Here is a 14905-nt window from a genome sequence, read left to right as displayed (position 1 = left end):
TACTCAGTAAACAGAAGATATAAAGAGTATTAAGTGGAAATTTTAGAACTTAAAAAATATAGTAACTAAAACTGAAAAACAAAAAACAAAAAACACTGCATGGGCTCAATAGCAGAATGGAAATGACAGAAGAAACAATCACTGAACTTAAAAACAAATCAACAGAAAATGTCCAATCTGTACCACTGAGAGGAAGGAGATTAAAAAGAAATGAACAGAGCCTCAAAGTCTTACGGGAAAATAATAAAGATCTAACATTTGTTCCACCAAAGTCCTCAAAAAAAATGAGAGGAAAAAGAACTCGGAGATGAAAAATTATTTGAAAAATAATGGCTGAAAACTCTCCAAATTTAGTTAAGGATATTAAACCTTCAAAGTGCTGAAAACTAAAGACAAAGTCCTGAAAACAGCTAGAGAAAAACAATGCACTACTTGTAAGAGAAAAACAATTTGAAAGACAGCATATTTTTCATCAGGGACCATGGAAGCCACAAGAAGTGTACAATATTTTTCAAATGCTAAAAGAAAGAATCAAGCCAAAATACTACACAGAGTAAAAATATCCTTCAGGAATGAAGTTGAAATAAAGACACTGGCAAATGAAGGAAATGATGTGTCAGCAAAATAGCTCTAAAAGAATGGCTAAAGCAATTTCTTCAGCTAGGTAGCAAACGATAACAAAGAAATCTCAAATGCCAAGAATAAAGCTAGTAGAAAGGGGGTGTGCACACACAGGTACATGTTATACATGTACTGCATATATATATATATATATATACACACATACATACATATATATATATATATATGCATAAATACATATGCACTAATTAAACAATTCTCTGCTTGAGGTTTTAAAATTGTTTGATGACTGAAAGTAAAAAGAATAACACAGCCATTGAGGACACCACAAAAACTGGTTCGAACCTACTAGGCCCAAAATGGTGAAAAGGTCTGCTTCCAGGAGAACTTGAGCCTCCTTATTATAAACTCATTGTAATGTATTAGCATGCTAAATGACACACCCACAGGAATGTTCTTACGCTGATCATAAAAGGCCAAAAAGTGGGCGGTGGCCCAATTCCTGGTAATTCCCACCCCTTTCCCAAAATAGCTGGACTAATCCTCCCACTTGTTAGCATATGAAATTACCTAGTCCTTAAAAACTAACCACCCCCACATCTCGAGGCCTCTCGCCTTCTGAGATAGCCCATACTCTGTCTATGGAGCGTGTTATCTCCCTAAATAAACTTGCTTTTATGCTACCATGGCTTGCTCTTGAGGAAGCCAAGAGCCCTCACCTGGTGGGGCACATCTCAGGGACTCGCCTGAAATCTGGGATATGACCTTCCTCTCGTGCCCCATTTTAAAACTTAAAAATTTTTAGTTTAGCCCTTGGAACTCAGGGGAGACGGAAATGGGGAGTTAGTGTCTAATGGGAACAGAATTTCAGTTGAGAGATAGTTGGTGGTGATGGCTACACAACAATGTAAATGTACTTACTTTATTCATTCATTCATTCATTCATTCATTCATTCTTGTGGGAGGAGGTAATTAGGTTTATTTTTAATGTCAGTACAGGGGATTGAACCCAGGACCTTGTGCATGTTAGGCGCACACTCTACCACTGAGCTATACCCTCCAAGTATACTTACTTAATGTCAATGAATTGTACACTTAAAACTGATTAAAATGGTAAACTTTTTGTTTTGTGTATTTTGCCACAAGAAATAAAGAAAAAATATGTATATGAAAACATTAACATGTAAAATCTTTTTGATGCTGTTCTCTCATACCTCCTCCTTTCCCCACCTCCTGCCAGAGGAACCACTAGACTGACTTCTATCATCATATCTTCTGGCAACTAAACACAAAACTACTTTTTTGGGTCTGGCTTCCTTCACTCAAATCTGCAGGATTCATCCATGTTGTTGTGTAGTTGTTCATTCCTTTTTATTGCTGAGTAGAAATCCCAGTGTATGACTATATCATAATTTATCTTTTCACCTGTTTTTAGACATTTGATTACTCCCCATCCACCCTTTTTTTTTTTGCCATAATTAGTAAAGCTACAAGTGAATATTCACAGGCAAGTTTTATGTAGACATGTTTTCACTTCTCAATACCTTGGAGTGGAATTTCTGGGTTACTGGATACATGTATGTTTGTTTACCATTGCAGAAATTACCCAACAGTTTTCCAAAGCTGTAGTCCTCGTTTACACTGCCACTCAAAACTTAGAGCAATGGGAAAGCTGAATAACGAAGACCTGTTTTTCCTTTATAACACAAGTTGTTATTTAATGCTACATAGACCGAGCATTGTATTCTTTGACTCAGTGCGTTAGTTCCTCAACAAGGATCCACATCAGACTCACCTGTGCTCTACTCACAGAAACTAACTCAACAAGGGCAGGACAGCAGGGCACAGATTTTGGTCTTTCACTTCTTAAAGGTCTTTAAGTGATTCTGATTCATGACCAGGTTGAGAATCATTGTCTTAAAGGATGATAATTATAACATTTTTAATTACAAAAATATTATTTATACTCCTATAGCTTGGAAATAAATGGAGTGGGAGAGAATCTGCTTTCAGCTATATTTTATGAGGACACTAACTTGGGTGACAAAATCTCCTTGCAGCTCTGGTTTTATATCTCTTACCTTAGTTATTTGAACTGCATCATCCATCACCACTCATTGGAATTCCATAAATACCTTTTTTTCAGTCGTGCCACCTGCAACTAAAGGGGAAAAAAATTTAGAAAGATAAAACAGCCCTATTTGAATACCACCGGTTGCTCTGGGGAGAGGAGTACACGCTAACAAGATGTCTCATAGAATATGATGAACATTCCAGGAGCCACAGGACAAAGCTCCATCTTAAATAGTGAATTAACTATTCAGATCACTGAAGACCTCACAAGAACTGCATTCACGTCCTTCCTCCCTAATCCCAAAACCTGGACTGTTCTACTGTAGGGTGGCTTATGAACCACTAGGTCCCCTCAGGGGACATCTGGCAATGTCTGAAGACAGTTCTGATTATCTAACAAATCACAGGACAGCCATTCCATAACAAAGAATTATCCCCAAAGGCTGAAAATCCCTGCATTGGTCAAAGACCCACCTTCGGGTCCAAGCTCTGCAACCTATAAGCTTATGTGACCCAGGTCAAAATTATTAACCTCTTTAAGCCTCAGTTTTCTCTCTTGGAAAAAGACTAGAGTCTGAATTTAATGTTCTCTCCTATTCTAAATCTTAAGATATTAAAATAATCAAATTTATATTGAAATAATACCTAACATTTAAGCATATGCAATGGCCCAGACATCACTCTGTTTTCATGTGTTCTACCTCATTTAACCCTCAAAATAGCCCTATAAGGCAGATGCTACCATTATCCTTATTATTCAGATGAATAAACTAATGCACAGAGATTTGCCTAAGGCCACAAGGTGGTAAGCAGCAGGGCCAGGATTTGAACCTGGTCAATCTGATTCTGGAGTCCTCATTCTTATTATTATCTTCTCTTCCCCTTTGGACCTTTGGACAGAGTACTGAGTTAACCAAATCCCTCAATTCACAGCCCTCCACAGACCATACAGGACTGTAGGTCAGAAACAAAGAGAGACCATTTTTCAGCTACAAATTAGCCAAGATTAAGAAAACAAGATCCAGGGAAAGGGGGTGGGAAGGGATAAATTTGGGAGTTTGAGATTTGCAAATGTTAACCACTATATATAAAAATAGCTAAACAAATTTCTTCTCTATAGCACAGGGAACTATATTCAATATCTTGTAATAACCTTTAATCAAAAAGAGTATGAAAACGAATATATGTATATATATGCATGACTGGGACATTATGCTATACACCAAAAATCAACATATTGTAACTGAGTATACATCAATTAAAAAAAAAAAAAAAAAAGAAACAAGTTCCAAAGCTGTTGAGGATCAGACAGTACCGGCTGCTTATACCTTGCACTGACACTGTGAAAGAGCTTTCAACATGAAGAGCCTTAAGAATGTTTATACTCTTCAATCTACTTTACTTCTGCACGTCTATTCAAAGAAAACAATCCTAAATACAGTAAATAACTTCATAGAAAGGTATTCATTGCTGTACTTTTATTAATATAGAAAATTCAGAAACCTAGGGAATGGATATATAAACTAAGTAAGCACTTGTTAGAATATTATGTATCCATCTTAAAAAGTTTATGAAGATCACAAAATAACCCACTTAGGTTAAATAAAGGAAATAAAGGAAAAGTGGTGTGAAATAAAATTCTTATTTTACGGCAAGATAAGAAAAATTTAAACATAAAAAAGTCTTCTCTGCCCTTTGACCTTCTCGCACCCCACCGTGCACTGTGTATCTGCATTATGCGTCAACCAAACCTCGCCCATCGGCAGGAATACCTGCTCAACCATCAAGAGCAACATTCCTCCAGCACCAAGACTCCTTAAAAGATAACATTCTTTCTTGAGCTTGTAGGGGTCACATGACCCACCAGGATGATCCACTTAGATCTGGATTTTGCAAACTGTCAAAAATATATCATTTAATGCAGAGCACTCTATCTCAAAAAACTGATAAAACTATGCTTTGATTTCTAACCGCGAAACAGTTATCAGAGCTTTCTGAGATGCTCTTCCCAGGTTGTAATCTTCAAATTTGGCACAAACAAAATTTCCCATCTCTTTCTCAGATCGACTGATTAAATTTTTGTGGGAAGCATTTTTCACTTTTTAAAAATTGTGTTAAAATATGCATAACATAAAGGTTACCACCTTAAACCGTTTCTGTTTGGTTGGGTTGCTTTTTTTTTTTTTTTTTTTTCCTGTGAGGGGAATTAGGTTTATTTATTTATTTTTAATGGAGGTACCAGGGACTGAACCCAGGACCTCATGCATGCTAATCACACACCCTACCAGTGAGCTATACCCTCCTCCCAACACCTTAACTATTTTCAAATGCACAGTTCAGTGGTATTAGTTACATTCGCATTGTTATGCAGCCAACATTACCATCTATCTCCAAAATTCTTTTCATCTTGTAAAACTGAAACTCTATACCCATTAAACAATAATTCCCCATACTCCCCTCCCTCAAAGCCCCTGGCAACCACTATTCCCTCTGTCTCCATGGTTTTGATTACTCTAAGTACCTCATATAAATGGACTCATACAGTATTTGTTACTGGTTTATTGCACTTTTGCTTATTCATCATCTGTTGATGGACACTTGGGTTGTTTCCACGTTTTAGCTATCGTGAATAATGCTGCTATGAGCACTGGTGTACAAATAACTCTTCAAGGTCTTGCTTTCAATTCTTTTGGGCATATACCAGAAACAGAACTGCTGGATCATATGGTAATTCTATGCTTAATTTTTTGAAAAACCTGCACACTGTTTTCCACAGCTGCTGGACCACTTTACATTCCCACCCACAGTGCACAGGGTTTTAATTTCCCCACATCTTCATCAACATTTGTTTTCTGGTTTGTTGTTTGTTTGATAGTAGCCATCCTAATAGATGTGAGCCGTATGGAACATTTTATGTCCTGGCAGACACAAAGATGTACTGCTCAGATCCCTCTTCAACAAGGGACTTGCTGCCTACTTGCAACTAGTGTGGTTAGCTGACAGCTTCCTGCTGTTAACCCCTTTACAATCCACCTCAGCTTTCAAACAGAGGGCATCCTTTCCTTGGGACTGCCCCCTCCCCTGCCAATGACTGGGCAATGTGGCGGAACAATGGTCTAGCCCTTTCCAACCAGTAAGATGCTCCTCTATGAGGCTGTCTGGTCCGGCGGAGACTCTGTCAGGTGTGTGCTGCAGTCTGGTGGCTTCTCATGTCCAGCCTACTTCTTTCTCTTTTTCTTCATAGGCATTACTCCCCAGTAAGCCCTCTGCCCTCCTACTCTGTCTCAATCTGATTCCTGGAGAACCCAACTAGCACATGTATTAAGTGTACTATTTACATTGATGGAGGGAAAAAAAAAACTGGGAAAAAAATAAGACTCCCAATGAATAAACCAAAATGTTAATGGTGGGACCTCTGTACTATCTAAGTATTCCTTCTATGACTTGTACATAATAAAAAAAATTAAAAGAAAACTATACTAAATTCTGCTTCTGAGGAAATACTCTAATGGTAAGATAAGTTGGTATATTTTGTACACAATGTACCCAAATTTACGGAGGAGTGAGTCATAAACAAACTGCTGGGGTTCTTCATAAACACACATGCCCAGGTACTAAGGAACTAAAAGGTCAGGCAGTGGGCTTCACAGACATTTCATATGCTTTTTACAGACATTTCACAGTCTTCCTTATTGTTTAATTAAAATTTGTACTCGTTTAAAGACCTTTAGAAGAGACAATGAAGCCTGTTCAGGTCACCATCCTTTTCTCACAGATGAGATCAGTGCCCTAGACAGGATGGGCAAAGAACAGTTCCTGGCCTTGTGTCTCAGTGCCTATGTCCACTTCTCTTTCCAGCTATACTAGCAGTGTCCAAATGCAGGAAGCACATTAAACATACGTTTCCAAAACAGATAAAATAACAAGGTTATTCCAAGAACTATTCAAAATCTAGCTCTTTCTATGAAAACTGAATGGTGGCATCTGATACCGCCATTCCAGGCAGTTTCCTTTCTGAGTGCCGACCCCCTCAGCACATGAATAGACACAGCCTTTATCATCTTAAAGAACCCCTCTTAATCTCCAATGTCTCCCCATCCCAGCTATCACTTTCTCCCCTTTCCTTCCTTGCCAATCTTCTCAATGTACACTCAGTGTCTCTCCTCCCCAACCACAAACCCTCTGATACACACGCTCACTCGGTCTCCACAGGAACTGCTCTTGACAGAGTCAGTGGTGATCTCCAAAGGAGACTTCAGTCCTTACTGATTCCACCAAACTGCGAATCTGACCACTGCCACAACTCCCATCATCGCTTGATCAGCATTTCCTCTCAATCGATCTAGAACTGCCCCTCAAATGTTGGTTCCATCCTCACCAACACCAGCAGTTCCCAAAGCTGGCTCCACTTTAGAAAAGGCTGGGAAGCTCCTTAGCCCTCCTCCCCTGCCACTGCCCCAGCTCAAGGACATCATAATTTCAGAGGGTGTGGGTGGAAAGTGTCCCTGGCAATGTGTGTTTGGGTTTTTCGGGTTGTTTTAAATTAAGTACCTAAGGTGATTCCAATGTGCAGCCAGGACTGAGAATCACTCCTCTATCAGGCTTTCTGGATCTCACCTTTCCTTCCTCTATCTCCAACCTCAAATTATTTCCAGAGCCCCAGATCTACATATGCCCTTTACTTCTAGGCCTGTGTAGCTCACAAGTAACACTGATTCAAATAACCAACCCTCATAGAAATACGTTATCTTTTCTTTTATCTGTTCCTCCTTAATTGCTTAACTCAGTGCATAAAAATCACTATCTACCCCAGGAATCAGCAAACTCTCTGTAAAGAACCAGCTAGTGAACATTTGGCTTTGCAGGTCCTCACGCCTCTGTCACAATTACTCAGCTCTGCTGTTGCAGCACAAGAGCCACAACAGACAACAGGTAAAGTTTAAAGCTGAGTCCAATAAAACTTTATTTATGAACACAAAGTTGAATTTTATATAATTTCCACTATGATAAAATATCATTCTTCTTTTGATTTGACTTTCTTTCAACCATTTAAAGATGTAAAAACAATTCTTAGTTTGTGGACTGTGCAAAACCTGTCAGTAGGTCAGTCTGCCAACTCCAGTCTGCCCCCTCACCCAAGCCAGGGACCCTAGTCGTCCCAATTCCTTCCTCTCCCTTAGTCACAAGAGTCAATCATTACCTCCAGTAAAGTACTTGTCACAAACTATTGTAACTATATATGGCCTCCCTCAACTGACAGTAAGATCCTTGAAGGTTAAGAAACATGTCTTAACAATATCCACAGGGCCAAGCAGAGTCCCTCCTAGAATCCTGCAAGCAATCTATAAAAGAGCTCTTTTTTCCTTTAAGTCTTTCCCCTAGTTCAAGACACAGAGAAAATTCCACCACCATGAGAGTAAATGGTGTATCCTACTAACTTGAATCTTTCTTTATTCTAAGACAGTTTCTTTTTAGTTCAGCTTATTCTTGAACTTAACAGTAAGGTTTAAAGGGAAAAGGAAAACACAGCAAATTTTAAAACGCATTAAATAAAGGCTCAGGCAAACATGTAGCATATTCATTATTAAGAATAAATAATAGTGATCCTTACTGGTCAATGCTTCAGTAACTGCTTAATTCCTGTTTTCTGGTGCTTTTTCTGCTTTTCAAGGACATGAAATGCTGTATGGGTCTTTGAAACAACCAATTTGATCAAACCTTGAAGATGCCGCTACAGTGGCTGACTACCACTTGGGCTGGGTCTATGAGCAACCTTTATGTCTTCTACACACCTCTCCTTTCTAAGTGGCACCTTCAACTATAATCAAATCTTGAAAGTTATCATATAAAGAAGGATAAACCAGGCATGCTAAAAAACATTTTTTTAAAGAAATAACCAGACACATCTAAAAGCAGCAGCTTAACCAGGATCAGAATAATAACCATTTATTAATGCTTAGTATGTGTCAGGCACTGTATCAAAGTGTACAGTGTACATTACTTAACATATCTTCAAAACAAGCACAGAAAATAGATGCTTCATTTTGCAGATGAAGAAACTGAGGCATAGAACAATTAAATAACCTACCAAACATCTGTAGGTGACAAGATTGAGACTCAAACCCAGGTATATCTGATTCCAAAATTTATGTTCTCACCCACTAGTTGAATAGGGTCTATATAACCAAGGTATGTCAATAGCCACTGGAGGAAAAGGGCTTCCTCCAGAAGGACCTAGATGGAAAGTCTCAAAGCCCCTGTTTGAAATGCATCATAACTGTCATATAATTACAAAACTGCTAAGTATAGCGCAATGTACACAGCCAGTGAGGCTTTCTAATCACTGTCTAACAATGAATAAAATAAACTGGAAGAGCCAATTCCATGATAGAGCAGGACTTCTTACTCTAAAGATGAGAAGCAAAATCTTGTAGCAAATTAGAGAACACTGCCATGGTTCCATTTCCCACTGTTAACAGAGCCATTGCCAGGAAGTCCCAAGATTACTATAGCAACCACTGGTCTTGCTATTCACCAAGTTTCTGCCTTTTTGCTTCGTCAGGAAACAGACAGGAAAATCAGGCTCTTAATCTCTTTTTTCAAAGAGGAAGCTACCATTTAAAATTGGAAATAAATGAATATGTAAAAGGTAATTCATACTCTGGCTGACACCCAATATTTCTGAATATTAAAACTCAATTTTTAAAGCACACAGACTTATCTTTTTTATCTTCTAATATAGCAGTCTAGAAAATCTGCTAAAACTTCCCAACTACAAAAATCTAAAAACATTGGATAAATGCTTACATCCTTTGAAAAGCTTAGCTAAGTTCTGAAGAAAGCAGAGAAAACTGCCAGAGGCATAACAAACTGCCACAGTTAGAGGTCAGAAGTCCAGGCACACCATGGCTGGTTTTTCTGTTCATGATCTCACAAGGATAAAGATTTATGCCATGCTGTGTTCTCACCTGGAGCTCAAGATCCTCTTCCAAGTTCACATGGTTGTGGCAGAATGCAGTCCCTTGTAGTTATAGGACTATGGTCCCTGTTTCTTCTGCTCATCCAAAGGCCATCCTCAGCTGTTAAAGGCCATCTGTAATCCTTGCCATACAGACTCCTCCATCTTCAAAGCCAGCAATGGAAAAATCTCCCTCTTGCTGAATCTTTTTCATGTTTTAAATCCTCTGACTCTTCCTTGCTCTGACTTCTGGAGCCAGATTCTAAGGGGTCATGTGATCAGGTTAGGCCTATCTACATAATCTCCCTTTTAACTGGTGCAAAGTCAATTTATTAGTAACTTAGTCACATCTTTAATATCCCTTTTGCAATGTGATGTAAAATAAGCACTGGAGTAAAAAAAAGTCCCATCAAATTCACGAGTGTGCCCACACTTGTGAGACTAGATTAAAAGAGTTTAGATTAAAAGAAAGATTACAGAACTTTTTCATTAAGAATTAGTTTAATAATACATTTTAAAACAAGTTACTTTACTTTTTCTATACTTGCTAATAGACTAATAGTTCTGTATATTTTTCAGAACTCCTATCTTCTAATTTCTTATTCAAGTCTGAATATCTATTATTAGAAAGCAGTCATTTATCTTTAGTTTGAGGCCAGTTTTTGTTTTTCTTTAAACTGATTTTCCTTTTGGTATATCATTCCTATTGATTTATACCCATATCTTCTCTACTTTTTTGAAGTATGCCTTCCTCAAATAGCGAGGGACATGTACATATCTACCCAATATTCCCCGCTCCGTCTCTCACAGTTAGATCACAAAGTCACTTTCTCCCAGTCTTCTTATAATTTATACTTTTTACTTACTCCCTCTGCTACTCATCTTCCCCTATCACAGCTGTTACACTTTATTTAAATTGGTGCCAGGAATTTATTTCCTGCCATGCCCAGGATAAGGTTCCTCCTGATTAAATCAGCTTATTTCAAGATAAGCATATTACTCCTTTTCCCCATGAAATATACTTACCACTTGTGTGTAAGTCAACAGTATTTTAAACCAAGATCTAAAAGTCAAAGTCTAATATAATGAAATCATCTACATAGAAAACAGGAAAAGAATAACACAGCATGCTTCCTACACATCAAATTCCAAAACCCCAGATTCGAAAAAAAATGCAAAGTAAAATTCTCATCGCTTGTGATTTACCTTGATAACCTACTGCCTTGAGCAAATGCAGTAGCAGTCATTCATCTACCAGGTTCTGTTATTGTTTGACTGACAATTCAGAACTAGAAAAAAGAAAAGAAAAAAAAAAAAACCAACCCCTACCCCCCCAAAAAAAACTGGCTTGTATGTAACAGGCCCACAAATTTAACACCTATGCCAAACATCTTTAGAAACATTTAACAAATCTAGGAAAAGACAGAATCCTATTACAAGCAGAATTATTTTAAACAAGACTTGACTAAGAAAATTCTCTCCAACCCCTTGCTTCTATTAATAACTATTTAAAACAATAAAAATAAAATTTTAAAGGAACTCAAAACTCTTGAAATCGAAATTATTTATATAATGCTTAATGTATTCACCAAAGTTCCAGCTTCACTGGAAAAATCAAACTCTAGACTTCGAAGTCAACAAGCCATCAATGCAAGCAGCACCCAACATGTCCCAATAAAACACACAAGACAATACACAAGACCAGAATGAGGGAATGTTCTGGGGCCTCAATTCCACATGCTCTGGTTTCTGAACCAAAGCAACATGTACAGTGTAGCAGAGGCAGGAAAGGCATAGGACTCTTCCTCTTCTATCTCCATTGAAGAATACAGAAAACCAAGCAGCAATTCAAAAATTACAAGAAAACTTTTTTTCTGGTTTCTTTATAAACATTGATAAATGTAGTATCTTCTCGCTGTAAAAATCTCAAGCAATACTCAAGTTCATGAAGTACAAAGTGAAAGCCTCCCATGTTTTCACTTGTGTTTCCTGGTTCAGTATTGGATCAATAGTTCATACAGTTACTGACATTTGTATTTATTTGGTGAATTGTCTTTGCCCATTTTTCTAATAGGGTATTGGTCTGTTTCTTATCTGCAGGTATTCTTTCATACTAGGGCGATTTTAACCTTTCCCTGACATATGATTGCAAATATTTCCCCCCATCTGCAGTTTATCTTTTAGTTTTGTTTGTATTATCTTTTTATGCAGTTGAGTTATGCAATCTTTCCCTTCCTGAATTTGGCTTTGTAATGCTTTACACTAAATACAGGTGAGCATACCACCTGATTTCAGTAAGACCTGCAAACTAAGAAAAATTTTTGTATTTTTTAATGGCTGAAAAAAAATCAAAAGAATGATATTGCATGATGTGAAAACTATATGAAATTCAAACTCCAGTGTCTACAAATAGTATCAAACACAGCTGCACCACTCATTTATGAGTTGGCTACGTGCGGCTGGCCTCAACATTACAATGGCAGAATTGAGAGGCTCCTGGATATGTGGTGCTCACAGAGCTCTGCACTGCTCCTCAGTGCACCACAAATCACAGTGACAAAGTTACAAGTCAAAGTGTTTCAAGTGCCACATTCACATATTAACATACTGTGATAGCGTTTTTTTTTTTTTATTACCAGTGCACAGTCATCAAGTCAAAACAAGAAGAGAAAAGTGGACTTTGTCATACTTTCAAAGCACGGTGGAGAGTGTGGATTATTTTGTTATCAAGTCGGACGGGAAAGCATTGTGTTTACTATGCAATGACACTATGGATGTGCTAGAAGAACTCTCTATACAACATTACCAGACTCACTAGTCATCTCAATATTTCCAATTCACAGGAAAGCAATGGTCAGGAAAAGTGGAAATTTTAAAGCAGAATATCTCATCACAGCAGAATTTCTGGAAGGAAGGAAGGAAAGGGGGAAGGGAGAAAGGGAGGGAGAGAAGAAAAAAAAAGGAGGCTGTAACCAAAGTTAAGTTTCCAAGAGGGTCATTTTTTAGCCAAGAAAGGAAAAGTAATTTGCCGACTGTGAGTTAATTAAATCATGCTTGACTGCAGGAGCTCAAGAAATGTATTCAGAGAAAATAAACTTACAGCAAAACCAGTTGCTCCAAAAGCTGAGGACAATGGGAGTAAAATTAATAATCTATTAAAAAAAAAAGGCAAATGATTTCAAGTAGAGCCCCTGTTGCTTAATCAGTTAGATGTTACTAATATTGCTTAGCTGATGTTATTTACTTAAGGAGTCAAAGCCAAATTAATAGTTTGTGAAGAATCAGCTTCTACGAATAGTCTATGTGGCCAAAAGTTGAGAAAATACTACTTCAGAATAACCTGAGGTAGAATTAGCTAAGGTGAGTTATAACTGATGATGTCTGTAAAAATATGTGTGGAGTAGGAAAAGGCTTAGTTGGGTAATTTACAAAACTTGTGAAGATGTAAGATAATTGTTATTATATTTTTTATCAGCAGGTACTCTGGAATATATGTGAATCTATCATGTTACTGAACCAAGAGTGTCCATGGTAAACTTCATTCGCTGTCATGGACATTGTCAGAAACAGAAGCAGAATAATGTGTCCTGCCTGCACACGGCAGTTTGATGGCTTAGCAGTAGTAAAGTTTCACTGTGAATTTTTTTTAAAGCTTGGGGCTTAGATTGAAATTTCAGAACAATTAGACCTTTCTCAGTCACTATTATTATAAATGAATAGCTTTGAAACTTGGCTTTTGCTGCAGATTATATAACATTTAATAAATTCAACCTAACATTATAGTACAGAACAGGACTTACATGTGAAACTTAAATTGCAGTTAAGTCATTTAGACAAAAATATTTGAATCATATGTAATGTTAAGCTGCTTTATACACTTCCTGTGCTGTCAAAAGTTAAAACAAGAAGTGAGATCTCCATTTTCAAACAAATTTGCAGTGGATATATATTTTTAGCTCAAACTACAATTTTGGAAGCATTTTTAGGACTTCAGTGCAAATGCAAAGAAAATTTCTGTATTTCAAAATCTATTTAACAGTGCAATTATGGCACTTCCACCTAACCTTCAATTGGAAATAATTAATCTGCAATGTAATGATATGCTAAAAGGCAAATACTAAAAGAAAAATCTAATATAATTCTATAAATGCTTCCCAAGTGATTACTATGCACTATTAAAATCATATGCTTGGGGGCTGATATCAGTATTTGGCTGTGCATCTGTGTGAAGATATTTTCAAAGATGAAATATGTAAAATCTCATTACAGATCAGCATTAACAGATGAACATTTGCAATCAATTTTGATGACAGGAAACACTAACTCTGAACCTCAGTTAAGCAAAATGTATCACCTAAGACAGGAGTCCATTTTTCTCATTAGTATATCTATATTACAAAAAGTTGTACTGAGTAACAATAATTATTATTACTATTATTATATTTGAATTTCATCAATAAGAAATTCGTGGAAATGTGTTTTCTCTTGTTATAAAGTACCTACATAAGAATCCCAATTTTGCTTTTTGGACTGCAAAGCCTAAAATATTTACTCTATGGCCCTTGTCTGATGATTGCTGCTTTGAGAAAGTTTTCTTTAGCCTAAGCATAGAAAAGCATCTCCTCTAGTTCCTCCAAGGATTGGTAAAAACTTACATCTGCCACAAATAAGACCTGGGCCTGATTGGTTACATTAAAAAATACAGTAAATCAGGTATTCAAAAAAAAAGTGTATGTAACTTAAATACTTGATTTTTACTTAAAACAAATACTTGTACATTCACCTGCCAATATTTTGGTCGAATGCCAAGACATCTTTTTTGAGTACAGATCTACTAATTAATGTTTCACATGTTCTTTCGTGCATAGATCATATACATATCTATGATTTCAAACTTCAGTTTCTCTAGAATGAAACAAGAACTTAGACAAAACGTGGGACAACTGAGCACAGAAACTTTAATAAGATTTTTATGATTTTTTTCCCTTAATCTTTTAAAGTGTTCATGCCCAAAACTAATCTGGCTGGGGAAGGACGTGTATTTAGCCAATCCTTTCAAGATTTTCAACTTAACTTTCTCAAAAACATACTATTTTATATTCATATTTCATTGGGGTTTGTTTATCTATTTATTATTTATTATTTCTTAATGGAGGTAGTAGGGATTGAACCCAGGACCTCATGCATGCTAAGCACACACTCTATCACTGAGCTATACCCTCCCCCACCTTGGTTTATAATATTTAATTAGGCTACAAAATTATAATACTAAGTATAACTGGCATAAAACCA

General features: G+C 36.9%; 1 protein-coding gene across 2 annotated transcripts in view; it reads right to left on the bottom strand.

The window, feature by feature from the left end:
- PTPRA (protein tyrosine phosphatase receptor type A) overlaps positions 1-14905 on the bottom strand; it is a 115869-nt gene that overhangs the window by 79485 nt on the left and 21479 nt on the right. For both annotated transcript variants that reach the window (XM_031434094.2, XM_031434092.2), the window contains exon 2: positions 2664-2743. In XM_031434094.2, the coding sequence (XP_031289954.1) occupies positions 2664-2690 (27 nt within the window). In that variant the 5' untranslated portion in view covers positions 2691-2743. The remainder of the gene's footprint in view (positions 1-2663; positions 2744-14905) is intronic.

Source organism: Camelus dromedarius, chromosome 18 (genome assembly GCF_036321535.1).
Source record: "Camelus dromedarius isolate mCamDro1 chromosome 18, mCamDro1.pat, whole genome shotgun sequence".
Classification (NCBI taxonomy): Eukaryota; Metazoa; Chordata; class Mammalia; order Artiodactyla; family Camelidae; genus Camelus; species Camelus dromedarius.
This window is presented reverse-complemented; position numbering and strand designations above follow the sequence as displayed.